General features: G+C 41.9%; 2 protein-coding genes across 2 annotated transcripts in view; both read left to right on the top strand.

Annotated features, from left to right (window-relative positions):
* Positions 1-1,728: 1,728 nt before the first annotated feature.
* LOC311235493 (transmembrane protein 238-like) lies at positions 1,729-2,217 on the top strand (the record flags this gene model as incomplete). The annotated part of the gene is made up of 1 exon (XM_084322961.1): positions 1,729-2,217. The coding sequence occupies one exon, from the start codon at positions 1,729-1,731 to the stop codon at positions 2,215-2,217; it is 489 nt and encodes a 162-aa protein (XP_084179087.1).
* A 12,925-nt stretch (positions 2,218-15,142) lies between these two features.
* The window catches only part of snx29 (sorting nexin 29), a 396,887-nt gene continuing 393,298 nt past the window's right edge, over positions 15,143-18,731 (top strand). Inside the window, exons 1-2 of the mRNA XM_084322960.1 lie at positions 15,143-15,508; positions 16,606-16,670. Of these exons, the coding sequence (XP_084179086.1) occupies positions 15,502-15,508; positions 16,606-16,670 (72 nt within the window). The 5' untranslated portion in view covers positions 15,143-15,501. The remainder of the gene's footprint in view (positions 15,509-16,605; positions 16,671-18,731) is intronic.

Raw genomic sequence — 18,731 nt, 5'->3', positions numbered from 1 at the left:
GTGCTTTAATATCTGAAGTGCATTAGCCTTGAGTGGTGTTTACCTATGGTGACTAGCCATCACAGCTGTCTAGCAGCTAGCTGTATTGTATTGTCTGTTGTTAATGCGATCATACGTGTTCTCCTGGTTGTGCAGCTGCTACCTGCGCACAATGGGGGCTGCGTATACGAGATCACAACCTGTACAAACCGCTAAAGGTGCTGTATCCATATGAGGCGGCGACATGCTCCAAATATCATCATCATCATCATTTACTTGTCGGTATATGAAGACACATACACAGCCGCTACAGTACAGGAGGGCTTTGCATTGAAAGATGATTTTGAGCACACCATGTTCTACACGGAGCACTTGGCAGCCTGTACGTATACTGTTAACTGCACTGCCGATGTACAATCACTACTACGCACACTGTCACCTTGAAGATGTTTATTCAGCCGATAGGCTGGCCACTTCACATCCATCAGCCAACCACATCGGCAGTGACGATGTCAACAGGTGCAGTGGGTCTCTATAATTCGAAACCCTCCCTCTTGTGTGGGTGTGGTGAGCCGTCTCAAATGACGGGGGTGAAAGGAGACATGCCTGACTAGACGCTCGTGTTCTAGTGATGCTGCAGTCCATGCTTCCAGTGGTGAAGTGCAGCTGAGGTGGCGTCACTCCAGGCTAGATTCAAAGAGAGGCTTTCTAGATCGAGTGATTCCTCGCAGCGACCAGGACAAGGTGCACGAGACGGAAAACACAAGTGGATCGACAAAAGAAACTGCCATCCTTTGGACGTCTACGCATATTCGGCGATAACGTTTTTTCTACAGTGTATTTATTGTAGAGGACCACCATCGACATTCTCAAGAGGTGACGAACCCAAGGAGGTTAAGGGGGAATTTCACTACAGCAATGCTGTCGCCCTTTGGAAGAAGCATGGACGCATCTGGAGAGACTTTATACCCGGACCGCCGTGCGTCCGATGACTCTGCGGGGCGAACCCTCTGTCCAGGACCAGGACGCGACGCTCCGGAACCCGTGCGCTGGGCCTACTTCCACAAGCCCATCATCGCCATGGTGATGGGAGCTCTGATGTCCGCCGCAGGTGCCGTCCTCTACCATCTCCACTCCTGGGGGGTGACCGAGGCCCCCCGTGGCGTCGCTTCGGCCAGCCTGTCCGTGGGGCTGATGTTCATGGTGGTGGGGCTGGTGTGGATCCCCATACTGAAGGAGAAGCTGAGAAGGAAGGGGCCTGGAGAAGGAGCTTGGACCAGGAGTAGCTCTGAGAGTAGCGTGTGAGAGGAACAGGACGGATTCTCTTATGAGGAAGAGCGACGGTGCCCCGATGGAGATCACACGTTGAATTGATGTGTGGATGGGTTTATTTTGGTGAGCTTTTTCCGGAAAGTATCCCTATGGTCGGGACGGCAGTGACGTAACGTAATTTGAACTTCCCAATCAACATTTGATACAATCGCCAGCGTGGTGTGCTTTCCAGCTGATAAGCCCCGGAGGTCATTGTACTTTGTACATTGTAATGGTTTTACTAGAAGCTGTTCTGCGTCTCTCAGCCTGTGTTCACTGCTCTCACACTCGGGGCTGCGGGAGCACAGCCAGAGCCTCCAGATCACCTGCATGTGTCCCGCCGCACACCGTACGTGTGTCTTACTCTGGAAACCACAGGACACCACGGGGACGAGACGCAATTCGTCCGGACCGGAATAGAACTATTTAACCGCCGCCATGTCGACGACGGTGCTGGTGGAGCCGGTCACGGAGAGGACGTACGGCGGAGTCGGCCGCTGCAAGTGCTCCTTCTGGTTCGCCGTGGCGCACGACGTCCTGGGGGTGTTCACCATGATGATCGGCGTGTTCGGGGGCCTGGTGATCCACGACCTCTTCATCTACGCCGGGGCCATCATCATCTTCTTCAGCCTGATCTGGTGGGTGTTCTGGTACTCGGGGAACATCGACGTGCCACCGGAGGAGCTGGAGGACGACGTGGGTCTGGTGAAGCCCAGGAGCCGTGGCCTCGGCGGGGTCGTGAGGCGCGTGTCCGGCCGCCTCACCAGCGGCTTCAGGAACTCGTTCAGGAGGAGCGGCAGGGCCAACGGAGAGCAGGGCCCCGAGGGTGGGAATAACACGATAACCACCGATGTACCGCTCGCCGTTATCTACGATGGCCATGTGGCCTCGTCCAAGGAACTGGTCAGGGAAACACTGTCGGTATGATCTACTTTCACATACGATGTGTACGGACAGAGCTGCACGCAGGGAATATTGTATATGGAACTGAATGTAGGTGAGAGCTGTGACGTGACCTCACCTCGCTCTCTGAAGTCACAGACACGGATCATTGTGAAGAGACATTTGTATTGTCCGTTTGTCAGTCAGCTTGAGGGGAAGATCTGCCGTCCGGGCAATAATTAAGCAACGTCAAGGTCTCCGCTGTACGCTGTCTATCTCTTCTTATCTAGAAGATAAAGTGTAAACTTTGCACACACTGACCCATGCACGAACGCACGCGCGCGCACACACAACGCACACTATAAAATGACTCCAGCTCGTCTGTCAAATGCTATCAATAATGTTTGGTTTATCTGGGAACTTTGGAGAGGTGGTGATTGTGATGTGAAAACAAAAAGAAGATTTTTTTTTTTTTTTTTTTTTTTTTATAAACAAGGTTGATTCCCATTTGGATGATTTCACATCAAGTTCTTCTTTTTTTCGTACAGTCCTTGGTCATAATGCAGTAAGACAAGCCTCTCGACAAGCCTCCTGAAGGCTCCACGACGTGCCAGAAAAGCACTTATAATGATGAACAGACCTCTGATGCTAGTTTTGATGTATAATGTTGTACTGATGAACAGTTCCTTTTCGACGTAGGCATGTTGGAATTGTTCATAGAATCTATTTAAAATGTATTTATTGTTGAATAAAATGTTTACATACATACCACCCGCATATCTTTAGACCAGTGGTTCTCAACCTGTGGTACGCGAGCCCCCTGCTGGTGGTGCTTGAAAAAAGAAAAGAAAAAAAATAATTATAGTTTTTCAGGCACTGAACTTAGAAGCAGGCCAGGCCAGTGTTTCTAGTTGCGGCGGCGCGATATTTAGATAACCTAAGTGGGAAACAACCAGGAGATCACTGTGATAGAGAGTAATGCAGTCTAAGCAGTTTAGCAGTCGTACATCTTTTCTTCAACTTCAGCCCTGATCATAACCCTTTTTAGTTTTTTTGTAATGTCAGATAAAAAATTGAATACTCCCGCTTTTCTGAAAAGAGTTGTTGTTAAATCTGACATTACAAAAAACAAAAAATCCATCAAAATAAGTGTTGTTGCTAATCATTTACACATAGCCTGTAATAATTCCCACCAGAAAAATCGACTTTGCATTTGATATAGTGAAAATATTTAACTTTGTTTTTTTAACAATTTGTGATGCCATCACACAAACTGGCATTTAAAGGGTTACAATTTGAAAATGTATTGAATATGTGGTGGTTATGATCATGGGCTGAAGTTTAATAAAAGATTTATGGGAAAAAAAAGTGGAAAAAATGTTCAGCATATAATATTTTTATGGCATTTTTGAAGAGGACAATTTAGTTCCCTAATGGTAAGACTGAGTATTTTTTTCAATCTGACATTACAAAAGAACTAAAACGAACTAACAGGAAATTAAGTAGTTGTAACCAAAATAATCCTGGTGGGGGACCCCCCACTTAAAAAGTGGCCTGACTGGGGCTATATTTCAGAGTTTTAAGTACATTTGCTGAAATACAGTTCTTAATTTTCTCACTTGCTATGTGAGAATGTTAGTTATGTTCTCAATGCCCCTTGCATTGTATGATAATTGTGTGGAAGAGTTTGCTAGTTCTAGTGCTACCCCTTTGTACATTGTGGCTGTGTCTGAGAAAAGTTAATAAATAATGTTATTAGGAATACATTTGCCTCCTGCGTGAACTGTGCATAGCTGAATAGACTGTATTTGAACGTCGGCCATATGGTGGTACTTGGAGAGCCAGCTACGTTCTCAGGTGGTACTTGGTGTAAAAAGGTTGAGAACCACTGCTTTAGACTTTATCAAAACAGGAAGTTGGTTTTCCCTACTTGTACTGCTTGTCAATCCACTTGATACTCCTTATTAGAATATATTGCCTTTTTCCTTTTTTTCAGTAACACTTAATACCATTTTTGTTTATGAGAATATAAATACATACATAAGATAAATAACATTTTCTATTTCTTTTAAATATTTACGATTTCACAAGTATTCACGATTTGACATTGTGTTGAGTAACATACTATATTTTCAATGTTAAGACTGCTTAAATTTTTTTTGTTGACATAGCTACTCTGGTTCTTCACTAGTCTCTTTCATTATTCATAATTCTCTTTTTTTAATTAGACCAAGACAGAAAATCCTACTAGAACCTGAAAAATCCAGTATCTAATTGTAACTGAGGGGTACAATTCCCTGACTGTATTACTAGATATGATACTTACTACCACTACCTTTGTACTTAATATTCGGCCACCCAGTACACGGCATAAATATATTATGATGAACACTGTCACGTAGATGAAACGGATCCAACACAAATGTACGAATTAGAAATAGGTCTTTATTTCTACACAGCGATGGTGTGTAGAGCAAGCACTTAATCAAATCAATCACATTTATGAATAGGAATTAGTATGCACTTTTATGGCAAGAGTATTCGTCGGTATATCAATAGAGAATGTCCAATCTCTGAAGGCGCAGGTGGTACATATACGACCTGGAATAGTTTAAGGAATAACAGCAATGATACTTTAATGATTATATACTGGACACACTAGGGGGGGTTAATCCGGTCGCTTGTAAGCCGACAGGAGTAGGAGGGGGGGGGGGGGGTAGAATCCGGCTGCCTCATCCGGCCAAGGGTATCCCAGGTGAACCCACTGTAGTGCCGTTCAATGCGCCGGCGATCCTTGGACCACAGATGAAAGCAGGTGGACTCTTTGTGGGCCGGCGTCATCCGGTCCACGGAGGAGAGACGTGAAGCGACCTCGTCTTGCAGAGCGTCTCCTCACCTTGCGTCCTCTCCAGGGGGGGGGGGTTCCAACACACGGCAGTGTCGGGGGTCTTTATCCATGGAATAATCAAAGTATACAAAGCATAATCCGTGCCTGGGAAGGCGGGCTGTCGTCGGTAGAATAATCCGGTATACAGGTCCACTCGCTCGTCGGCTCTGGGGCTCCTCGGGTGCAGCTTCACGTGGGGTCAACCACCCTGGATAAACAGCCAGTTCTCTGCCCGAAACGATGGGGTACTGACTACGGTAGTATTCTCACCGCACGAAGCACTATATATTAACAGACTATTATTAGCTTAATAGACTACGTCCAACTCGACGATATAGTGCCAAATATGACTATTCAAATATTAATATACACGATGTCTCAATACCGATGGTAGGCGAACTTGGCCTTACTCCCACACGTGGCGTCGCGGGGAGGCTTTACGTCTGTGACTCTATTGGAGGGTAAGAAACTGGACTGAAAAGGAAGTCCTACTTTAGTAGCGCAGTATATATACGCACTATGAACAAATAGTCCCATTAGTGGTGCGGTAGTCAGATTCCTACGCGGAACTAGGACTTGTTCGTACATGTGGAGCGGTACGTTTGAACTGGGTCTGAGGGGTATGGCAGCCTGGCACCAAGGTCTCGACCAATAGTAGAATGGAGACTATTATGGGATGTTCAGTAGGCTAGAATGGATATTCAATGCATATTGTACAAGGAATATACAAGGGATATCAGGGAATATTAGAGAATATACAAATACAATTAAATATATATATATAAATAAATATATATATTCGGTTTAATCTGGCCCTTCACAACACTAATCTTTTTTCTGCCTCTATTTTTAAGGAACGCTGCGCTTACCACCTTCTCCAGAGTCAGACAAGAAGATCGATACCAATTTCCTCTCTGCATTCAGTAGAAAGCTATCCGGCTGCAAGCAAGGCTAGTGGTCCGTATCTGCTTCTATTAATTTGTGCTGAGCTAGGCTTGCAGCAGGATCTCTTTCTACAGAGAGGAAATTGTTATCCATCTTGTCTGAATCTGGAGAAGATTGGTCTGAATCTGAAAGGTCTGTGAAGCTTCAAATCATACAACAAGAATTCCCAGTCCATATGTGTAGTTTGAGCACGTTTTCGATGGGAAATCTCGTTTAATTTAATCTCAAACCTTTATGTAGACTCACAAGGCAACTGGGGTTTCCCTCATTTACAGTCATGTTGAGTGTACATACAGAAATAAGCATAAATAAAGCATACATAAATCATAAAATCACTCCAGTTCTGTCTGGAGGTTTGCTTGGTCAGGTTGTTTGTCTCCCTGTGTCTCTTTATCATCCTCCTAATGTCTCCTAATACCGTGTCTCTTTAATGTCCTCCTAATGTCTCCTAATACTGCGTCTCTTTATCCTCCTAATGTCTCCTAATACCGTGTCTCTTTAATGTCCTAATGTCTCCTAATACTGCGTCTCTTTATCATCCTCCTAATGTCTCCTAATACTGTGTCTCTTTAATGTCCTAATGTCTCCTAATACTGTGTCTCTTTAATGTCCTCCTAATGTCTCTCCTAATACTGTCTCTAATGTCCTCCTAATGTCTCCTAATACTGTGTCTCTTTAATGTCCTAATGTCTCTCCTAATACTGTGTCTCTTTAATGTCCTCCTAATGTCTCTCCTAATACTGTGTCTCTTTAATGTCCTCCTAATGTCTCCTAATACTGTCTCTTTAATGTCCTAATGTCTCTCCTAATACTGTGTCTCTTTAATGTCTCTTTATATTGTGTACCCTCTCACTCGCACACACACACACACGTGCGCTATATATAGGAATATAAAATTAGTATTGGCTAATCATTAGCATTACTGTGACCATCAACTAGAGTCCAGCATTGACCATATTCATACAGCGGCCATTTTGCTCTTATGTCGTGCTCAGATTGGGTTCCTTTCCACCCTGTTCCCTGTGGTCAATAGTAAACCCACCTTTTATTTTAGCATCACTTTAGTATCACTGCCTGGGTCCGACTAGATATGGCAGTGTGTGTGAGCCCTGGACCACACCAGATAAGACCTGCAGCTTTATCTACACACACCATGACCTTCCAGACGTGGTGGAGGCACTGGTCTTCTGACCTCTCCCTCATGGACTACACGTTTAACATCACTACCTGCTCCCCGTCACACTCCTCTCTCGAATATCATGCAGTATCTGTGTCTAGTCCATTAAATCTCACCATTGTTACACTCTATCGCCCTCCAGGTCGAACACTTCACAGACGAGCTGGAAATGCTTCTAAGCTGAGCTCCTTTCCATAAAATCTCATATTCTCCCGTGACTCCAGCATAATTAACACCACGGTAACTCCCCTCCACATATCGGACTACTTCTTCATATCCTTCTCACTAACTCTTATCCTTAACCCCAAACCATCCACTCCATCCCAAACTGTCTCATTCAGACGCAACCTACTATGCTCCCTATCCCCCCTCCACCCTCTCCTCCGACATCCTATCCGCTCTACCTTTGAGTGAGACTGGCTCTAGTCTCCACCCAGATACGGCAACCTTCACCCTCCTCTCAGCCCTCTCAACCTCCTTCGACAAGCTCTGTCCCCTCGCAGAGAAGCCTGCTCAACTTTACACCCCCAGTTCATGGCTGTCGGATGCAATGAGAGAAGAAAGTCAGGTCCAGAGAGCGGAAAAGAGGAAGTATAAAAAGACACGCCTCACTGGTGACATCACTACCTATCATAACCTCTTGTTGGAATTCTCCAAAAACATTACTGCTGCCAAAGCTTCTTTCTTTCACCATAAATTCAAGGCCTTGGCTAAGAACCTCCGCAAACTGCACGCCACAATGTCCTCCCGCCTCACTCCCCCTCCTCTCTCTCTGCCGAAGACTTTGTCATTATTCTTTGAGAAGAAAGTAGAGAACTTCCGCAGCTGCTTCCCCCAACCCCCACCCCCACCCATTCCAAATGCTGAATCAAGAATTCTCGGCCCTTGCTCCACAATGGTGGAACGAACTTCAGGTGGGACAGCCGAAACCGGACAAACTACAAACACACTTCTTCAATCAATATACGAACCTTCGTACTGTCTTTTATTATGATGCACTTTGAGACTAAATAATCTTCATTCCCTATATTATGACCTGCTATGCTAATATGTCTTTACCACTATGCACTCAAGAATGTAGCACCCGAGTTTCAACACTGTTTGACGAACATTGTTACTCAGGTGAAATAGTTGTACCCTTCCTGCTGACCTGTTGTCCAGAACTTGGCTTTGGATAAAAGCATCAGCTAAATGATAAAATGTAAAATGTAATGTAAAAATGTGTGTGTGTAAATCTGATAACACGATAACAGAATCATCTTATCGTCTGAAATGTGAGACTGTCTTTCTCTCTGTCTCTTTTCTAACTCACATCAGTTATGTGTGAAACAAAAAAATAAACAGTGGTGTAAAGTAACAAAGTAAAAACAAAAAACAATGCTGATTTATTTTGCACATAATCTCACACACATGCAAAGATTCTAAACCGTTTTGCACACATTTATTTAGTTTGACAGTTATTGATATTAAATTAGCTTGAATATGGCCGGTGAGGTCATCTGGGACTTTGAATCCTTGTGTTGTGTTGATTACAGCACCATGAAATTATATAGATGGGAAAGATAGCAATGCCTTGTCTTACTGCTATCTTATCATTTCATTGAGCACTAATTAACACAACACAAGGATTTGTTTTATAGTTTATATAGTTTGATATAGTTATATTGTTTTATGTCCTTTCAATATGTTAAGCGGTGACATTAGAAATCAAACTTAATCGTACTGTAGTATGGCAATCAAAGAATGATCTAATTCACTATCATTACTTGGCTTAGCAAAACATTTATGGCAGGAGTCAGGACACAGGAAAAGAGTCGTATGTATTACATTGACAAAACTAACCAAGTTCACCCAGGTAAAACCTAAATACTGTGGCAGCGTGTCCGTCTCAATTCAATAATATTAATTAACATTAATATTCGAAAACAATCTGTAGACTGCCTGTCATTGTAATGCATGTTGTATAAAGTCTCGAGTATCATTTAAACTAATCTTTTTCTCTTTCTCTTCTTTATTATTATTTAATTTATTTGAGCTTTTCTTTTGCTTTACTGGTTCTTGGCAGCTTGCAACAAACACAATGGGTCTTCTTCATGTAGACAACCTGGACAGGTAACCTGGAGGGTAGGGCGTTCCACATTATTGTGGCATAATTGCGAGGGACTAAACACGTTTAGCAATTATGCCACAATAATGTGGAACGCCCTACCCACAGCCGTAAAAGAATGTGAATCCCTACCCTCCTTCAAAACCGTAGGTGGTTGCAATTAGAAACTGGCCCCGGTAAATGTCCAAATCCCCTCCGATGTACAGTTTCTTCCCCTTTGGATGTATATATCTTTCTTATGGTCTTTTTTATTTTATTTTTACACAGTATGTCTTGTATGTCATAAATGTCCTGATGAATTGAAAATGGAGGGCCCTGATGTAAACAGGAGGAAAGTATTTTTCTGGTCTGCATCCTCGTAGCAGTTGTTTGTATTGAGCCGTGGTATTGTACCCATTCTGCAATCTGTTAATAAAGTTTTCAATCAATCAAGGTAACACATGGAGCCTAGAGCTCCCTCTAGGTAGATAATAGATACATAAGTCTCAGAAGAGTACATTATATTTATTATTGATGTAGAGAAATAGGTTAATCGTGTGAAAAAGAGCTGACGTCACTGAATGGAAACTCCTGAAAGTGAGACTCGGGCTCTCAAACACACCACATTGGTGAATGCTAGATCCATGTCTCAAAGCTCAGTCGACGAAGCCAGTGTGAAGTATGTTGTTGGAGGGCCCACCCTGTGTTCAAGAATTGATTGATCTTCATTCATCTCGAACACAACAAACATATAAATCACAGTAAAGACAAAATGTAAACATAAACAAATGAATCCTTCTATATCCACAGAAAAACAAACAAGGATGCCAATGTGGATAACTGATGCGCAGTGGAAATGCTTGAAAAGGCACATCACCAACACAGAAAGATGTTTACTGACAAAGTCTTTCACCTTGTAGGAAAAACCTTGCTCCTGACATAAACCAAGTAATGTAAATCTCCAGGGTCTAGTTGAGCTGCGTCGTGGTCGAGTTTGGCATTGTGGTTACAGTAGCTTCCCGCTACTGTAAATCTGCTAATTTGCCTAAAACATTATATTTTCATTGGCTTCCCATTGTGATTCTTGGTGAGGTAGAATATAATGCATCATATATTCAGAAACCTCAGAAGTTGCAGTTTCATTCTGTACAGTACATGACATGACATGTTACTGTGGGGCGGCGTGGCTCAGGGGTAGAGCGGGTCGTCCAATGATCGAAGGGTTGGTGGTTCGAATCCCGCTCAAGCCCATGTCCATCCCACTGCCGTTGTGTCCTTGGGCAAGACACTTAACCTACTTGCCTCGTATGAATGTGTATGCATGTGAATGAATGTTGGTGGTGGTCGGAGGGGCCGTAGGCGTTGATTATTCGCCACGCTTCCGTGAGTCTGCTTCAGGGCAGCTCTGGCTGCAATTGTAGCTTACCACCACCGGTATGACTGTGTATGAACGAATAATGGACTCTGTAAGCGCTCTGGGGTCTCTGGGGTGTCACGAAGAGCGCTATATAAATCCAATCCATTATTATTATTATTATTACTGTAGCATTATACTGTAAGATTTTAGGATTGAAAAGTAAGCAGATAATGTATCTTGTGTGAGAGCAGGCTCTACACATTTGCTTGTACCCCACAGTTTGAGAATCACTGGTTTAGCCAGTGTGTGTGTTTGAGAGAGAACATTTCCAGAGAGAAGTTACACGTTTAAGTCAGAGTGCAAATTTGTGCATCAGAGGCCAGTTTATGTTCAAGGCCCACTTTACATTCTCCTGTAAATGTACATATGATCTTGAAATGGACCACCTGAACCTTAAAGTCGTCTATGACCCGAGCATGAATTCACTATGAATTGAAAATGGGGGACCCTGATGTAAACAAGACAAACGTCTTTCTCTGGTCTGCATCCCCTTAACAATTGTGTGTATTGAGCCGAACTGTATTGTACCCATTCTGCAATCTGTTAAATAAAGTTTTCATTCATTCATTCATTCATTCATTCATTCATTCATTCATTCATTCATGACATGAAAGCTAAATAGCGTTCGGTGTCCGTTCAGAATATGGAATCGGGAACAAAACTGTGAGAACAACCGCAGATGACGAACAACCTCCTAAAAAGGCTTTCAAAGTTTTCAGTGTGGACAAAAACAACAATGAAGCCTGTGGTGATGCAGAACCAGGAGAGGAAGACTTGGAAGAGGCTGTGGAGGAAGAGGGGGAGGAAGAAGAGATGGAGCTTGTCGATGTCTCACTGATCCTAAATGAGGATGACCGCTTGAAATCTCCCAAAGCACCAACTTGGTCTCTACAGTCTATACTGAAAAAACGACTGCCAATTGTACACAAAAAAAAGTGTAGCACTCAACATCTGTATACATACCTGTATATAATCCTTTTACATATCTGTAGATACTATATCTATATCTGTACATATACTACCACTTTACTAGTTACGCTGCTGGCCAGTATGACTTACTACCATAGTGTCTTTATACCTGTATCACTGTACATATTAATACTACAACTCTGTACATACATCGATCTGATTAGCACTATTACTCAGTAGTACTCATTTATATATTTTACACCCAGTTTAATCACCCGTACATTGTATATTACTTTTGCACTTTACTGTTACATTTGCACTCTGGTTGGATGTCAAACTTATTTATTGTACTGTACTTGTGCTGTATAATTGTAACGGTTGTGATATCGTCACCTTCTTCCTGGGGTCCAAAACATATAAAATACATTTACAGACTAATTAAAAATAACAAGACATGCCTAATCAATTCATAATACAATACAGTATAATATACAATTTAGATTTTTCATACATTATCTACATTATATCAACCAATTATTCAATCTTCTAATAATATATCCATATCAGCCACATACATTTTAATTTACATATATCCCTATCTCCTTATCAGACACATACATTTTCATATATCCCTATCTCCTTATCAGACACATACATTTTCATATATCCCTATCTCCTTATCAGACACATACATTTTCATATTGAATGTCCCAGACTCATGTCACATATTGTAGTGAACATAATAATGTATTTCACTGAGCTGCAATTAACACAACACAAGGATTTGTTTTATAATTTACATAGTTTTTATATAGTTATACATAGTATTTATTTATATAGTATTGAATGTCCCCGACTCGTGTCATATTATGGTGGACATAATATTTACTATTACTTAATATTTTACAATATCTATTATTTAATAACTGTTTGACCCCTTTATCCAATCATTACCTATCCTTTCACCCACCTACTGCTGCCCTCTAGTGGTAAAAATATTTGATTGCCCAAATAAACTAATCCACTATATATTGATATAAGATAAGATATTCCTTTATTGATCCCCTTAGGGAAATTCAGGTGGTGAGGTGGACAACCATATGATTGGCTCCTACGGGAGCCTGCAATTCGAAACTCGCCCCGGTAAATGTCCAAGCGGAGGAGAGGGAGTGAGCAAGAGGAGAGAATGGAAGGAGAAAAATAGGAGAGAGAGAGGGAGGGAGAAATAAGAGAGAGAGAGAAAGAAGAGAGAGAGGAGAGGGAGGGAGGGAGAAAGAGGGAGGGAGAAAGGGGAGAGAGGGAGTGAGGGGAGGGAATACACTTAATAAAGTTTGGAGAACAAAACAATTTGTGTCAGTTTTGTTTCTTTGTACTTTGAGAAAACAACTTTTGATAATTACGTTAATTTTAACACTAGATAAATACTTTTGATACTTAAGTATGTGAGCTATTTCAAGACGTTTACTCTTATGGGTGACTTTAACCTTTACTGGAGTCACTTTCAAGTAAGATATATTTTACCTTTACTTAAGTATGGCTTTCAAGTACTTCATACAACCACTCACACATTGCTTATTATTAATCTATTTTCTAATTCCAAGTCTTTCAACTTCCATCCTGTCCTTTCACACTCACACCTGTCATCTTTCATAGCAGACGGGAACAAAAGTAAAGTCATCTTTACTTTACTTCTATAGTATTTTTAAAGGGGCAACTATGCACCTGTATTTACATTTAGTCATTTAGCTGACGCTTTTATCCAAAGTGACTTACAATTTGTGTGCAACAAGTCAGCAGGAGGGGTACACTTCTGGCAGTAAGGGTCAGTGGGATTGTCCGTCTAGCAGTGCCGAATAATAATAATAATAATAATAATAATAATAATAATAATAACTTTATTTGTATAGCACTTTTCATACAGAGGTTGCAGTTCAAAGTGCTTCACAACAGTAAAAAATACAGGCATAAGCGAGCATAAAAAAGGTAGACAGGTAGCAAGGTATGGTAAATCACAGTGTTTCACATTAGGATCTAGCATCCCAATAGGCTCTCTGTTTACAGTTTGATTCAGTAATACAAATAATAAAAATAGTTTTAAATGATTCAGTTTAAAAATAGTCATCAGTAAGAAGTAAAAAGTGTGATAACCGACACATGAATTTGATAGGCAATGTATAAAAGTATAGGCAGGGTAAGAATAGTGCAGGTTGAATGAGTCCTTAATTAATCGTATAGACAAATTTGCATATTAGGTAGTAGTATAGGCATAGTACATAGTAGGTAGTAGTATAGACAAGTAGCATAGTGCATAATAGTAGAAAATAGTAAGAAGGTTAGTTATTATTGTAATTATTTTCAGATATTGATTGAAAAAGTGTGTTTTTAGTTGATGGCGGAAAATTGGGCTGACTCATTTTCCTCTGTGGTCTCTGTCTATTGGAGCCGGGAGACAATGGAGCCACAGTCATGGAAGGGTCAGACTTGGAGACTGTGTTTCTTTCATAACTCAATTGCTCCCAATAATCCTCAATGTTTCTGCTTTTTATTAATTTCACATATTTTTATATAACATCTGCAGTGTGTTTAATGTAAATGCGATGTGTATATGTGACCAAATGTTAGCCTATATGATGCCCATGTCTTATGTCCTTGTGACTTACTTGATGTTCTTTGGCTTTCAGGATTTTTTTTAATCTTTGTGCCCTTTAACTTTCTGGCCAGGGACTGCTGTGGAAATGAGCTAACTGGCACATTACTGTCCCTGTCAAACAAACAAACAAATAAAAACAGACACAGGCCTATAGGCATCAAATGCAGACAGGTGCTCATGTAGCCTACATACATATCAAACAAACAAAAGATACATATTAATTCATTCATACATACATTGTAAGTGCACATACACAGACTACGGAATTGATCAGTCTAATATATGAATAATAGTTTTTATCCGTCCATACTGTAACATAGAAATGTTAGTACTGTCTATCTGTATGTCATGTATGTCATATTATGTTATGATGAATTGAAAATGGGGGACCCTGATGTAAACAAGATGAAAGTCTTTCTCTGGTCTGCATCCCCTTACAATGGACCTGTCTCAAAACCCTGCCCTCTTTTCTTGATCCTCCAATCACAGCTGTCGCTTACCTCTGACTTCCTCGTACAAACTTGTTTGTACAAGGAAGTCAGAGGTAAGCGACAGCTGTGATTGGAGGATCAAGAAAAGAGGCAGGGTTTGAGACAGGTATGTATTGAGCTTTACTGTACTGTACCCATTCTGCAATCTGTTAATAAAGTTTTCAATCAATCAATCAATCAATCAATCAATCAATCAATCAATCAATCAATCAATCAATCAATAAATCAATCAATCAATCAATAGTGTAGTCACAACCAAAGCTGAAATATACAAAATGACTACAAATCCCATGTCGTCTCTTTCGTATCATATGACAGCAATGTGTTATGTCACGTGACCAAGCTCACAGCAGCTCTGTGCTGCTTCCTTTTTGACAGTGTCATAGTGGCAGCAGCACAAAACAAAAACACCTTTTTATTCCATCTGAACTGTAAGTAAAACCACGCTTCTTTTGGACAACACGTGCACGGTCTCCAGAATTACAACTCGCTTGTACAGTTCCACCAGCCTGTGCCTGTGTGGCTCCGGGCAACTCTTTAGGATTGGAAAAGCATACCTTCCCCGGCAGGCCTCTCTAGTCTCCGTGCACCGTGAGGACAGCAGTCAGCAGCCCGGGGTGGAGTGGCCGCAGCTCGGCAGGACAGCCCGTCATGGACCGGTCCTCCTGGAGCCTCGTTTGCCGGTGACAGAGGCGCAGACGGACAGAGCCGCTGTGTAGCAACCTGCCTAGTGTTGATGTCTCTGTCGGAGTCGGGCTGCTGTCAGAATGAACGGTGAGTTATTATTATTATTATGGTTTTATTAAGTTGTTTACCTCACCAACTTCCCACCACAGACAGGTCAAATAAGTGTGCACATTAATACTATTTAAAGTGTTGGTTTACTGGAAGCAGTCGTGAGGAACGGATAATTCCAAGAACAGGCTCCATGCAAATCTATTCACTACTACTACTACTACTAGACTTACTGTTCACTTTCCTGTTTTTCCGCATCCAATTTTGTTTTGTAACAGTACTGTGAGGTGTGTATACTCTCTTTTCTGGACTCTTTTTGTATCACAAACAGTACTGTATTTGCAAATCTGGTATGTCATAAATGTATAGATGTAGCAGTACTGTCTATCTGTATGTCATATATGTTATGATGAATTGAAAATGGGGGACCCTGATGTAAACAAGACGAAAGTCTTTCTCTGGTCTGCATCCCCTTAACAATTGTATGTATTGAGCTGTACTGTACTGTACCCATTCTGCAATCTGTTAATAAAGTTTTCAATCAATCAATTCAATCAATCACAGGCTCCATGCAAATCTATTCACTACTACTACTACTACTACTACTACTACTACTACTACTACTACTAGACTTAACCGTTGCATCACTGGCCCACTGTTCACTTTCCTGTTTTATTCCGCATCCAATTTAGTTTTGCAACAGTACTGTCAGGTCAAAGCTGTGGTGGGCCTCAAGGCTAGTTGTTGTGAGTCTATTTGGCTGTATCTGATATATGGCTCATATGTCCAAATTAATAAAAAATAAATAACAACAACTGGAGCAGGAAAGTACACTCTTATTAAAAACACTGAAAATCCATCAGGAGAGACGGGCCTGACAATCTCTCTCTCTTATTATGACTTATCGAAAAGAGGCGTGTCTGTTGATTAAAGATATTGGCCCAGGCCTGTCGTAAAAACGGTTCCTCTCCATCCTCGATTTCTTGTGCGACACACCTAGTGTTAAAGCAGGCTTCAGTCAACCAGTTTTGAAATGTAGGCGGTGTTAACTCTCCTACAAAGTGTGTTCTAAACGTCTAATCATGTCCCAGAGTCATCTCCCCGTCTGTCCCCCTGTGTCCCCCTGTGTCCCCCAGGCACTCAGCAGAGTGACACTAAGAGACAACACCTGCTGGAGAGGCTGCTGGACGCTGTCAAACAGGTGAGGAGGACATGGAGGACGCCACTCTCTGTTCCCCCGACCAATCAAACTTAAAGGACCACTCTGTAGATTTTCAACCATATGTCTCTAATGTATTCATTATAGCGTATAGGGGGGGGGGGGGGGGGGGGGGGGGGGGCGGTGGGAGGTGGTCTCTCTCCACTCGCAAGGCAAATCCTACGCCTGATGACGCAGGGAACAGGGTAGCAGCACCGGCGGAGAAGAAGACTGTTGTTTTTCAATTGGACTGTAGTTACACATACAGTCATAATATTTTTTACATAGTATACATTGGACATTGAATCATCATTTTGGCTCTGTACACCACCAGAATGGACTTGGAATGAAACAAGATGTGCTTTAAGTGCAGACTTTCAGACTTAATTTGAGGGTATTTACTGTACATTCAAATCAGGTGAACGGTGTAGGAATTACAACTGTACCCCCCCACTGTACGGTCAACCACACATGCATTTCATCAGAGAGGTTGTGGTTGCCTGCAGTGCAGAGCCCCCCTGAGCTGTTTTTGGGGGATCAATGCCTTGCTCAACGGGTGCTTCTGGTAGAGGTGGTGTGAACACCGTAAATATAATATCAGCCACCCTTCAGTCACCAGCTCACAGCTGGAATACACCCGTGTGCCGGTGCCAGGGATTGAACCAGCAACCTTTCGGTTACTAGGCCATCCTGCTTACCCTTCACACAGACACGCACGCACGCACGTTTGGTGTGAATAGAAGATCGCCTCTGAGATTTAATTTCACTTATTCATTTCAAACGTTTTCAACTGAGGTTACCCTAATTTACAGCGACACCAGGCGTACAAAACAAAGACACAGTTTATCAGTGATTTCATACATATATAGGCACAATAAATAAGAATGAACAATACAAAAATCAGCTAAGACGGTTACAAGTCGACACACAGTGGTTGGAGATCATACTTTTAAATGCAGTAAAAGAAGTCAGAGCTTCAGAGTCAGTCGGAGGGCATTCCAGGTGTTGGAAGCATCAAACTGGAGGAACCCTAAGAGCCAAACAGTCATTTGAACGTGTAGAATAGGTTCCAAGGTTCCATTCCAACAGTGTTGTGATGTAAGAGGGACGTTTACCAATAAGGGCTTTAAAGATAAACAAATGCCAATGATAGCTACGCCTTTTCAACCAGAGAAGGCCACCCAACCTTTTCATAAAGGACACAGTGGTGGGTATCATATCCAGTAATAAAGTACAGTACAGCAGTTTAACCCTTTCACTGCCACACGACAGAAGGTTAGCCCTTTACTAGGATGCGGAGCTAATGATGCTAATGATGGAGCATCGCCGTCGGCTGTATTGTCACAGTGAAAGGGTTAACCGGCGGTCGTGTGGCAGTGAAAGGGTTAAGAGTCGAAGCCGCAGCATGCCTATAAATCACCATAGTCCAACATGTATAAGATACAGAGAGTACCAGCACAGGAGAAAGTGTGTCATGCTATGATCAATAGCCTATGTAGAAATATGGTCCAAAGTTGGTGAAGTGGTCCTTTAACAGAGTAGGAGTGCTGACAAAGTCCCCATGACTATCTCCTTCACTATGACCTGAACAGACAAACTGACCCTAGACCAGTGCACTGAACCTGAGAAATCCCTACATGTATTACAAGTTGTTGTCTTCTTTTCAAGTATTAATTTATTATTATTTGTCTTTTGTTCATTCTGTTCTGTTGACCCAACCTGACCGTCAGGTACGGTGTTGAGCTGCTGGTCAATAGGCCGGGTGACCATGTGTGTTGGTTGTATCGTATGACAATCTTCTTATTCCAGTTATATTCTGTTGTGTATTAGGGCTGCTTGATTATGGCAAAAATCATAATCAGGATTATTCTGGTCAATATTGAGATCACGATTATTGACTCCGTGACTTTGTGTATTTATTGAAGTTAAAAAAGAAATGGTCTTTCTGGATTTCCTTAAACTTTAAATATAATTATGTCATATTATATCTATTTTTCATTTTTATATTCAGATATAATTTTATTTCCTAGTCTTTCTACTATTACCCTACCCATACCTCTACCT

The sequence above is a fragment of the Notolepis coatsorum genome, assembly GCF_963971535.1.
Source record: "Notolepis coatsorum genome assembly, chromosome: 10".
Taxonomy (NCBI): Eukaryota; Metazoa; Chordata; class Actinopteri; order Aulopiformes; family Paralepididae; genus Notolepis; species Notolepis coatsorum.
The sequence above is the reverse complement of the archived record's forward strand: the minus strand, read 5'-3'. Positions and strand labels throughout refer to the sequence as shown.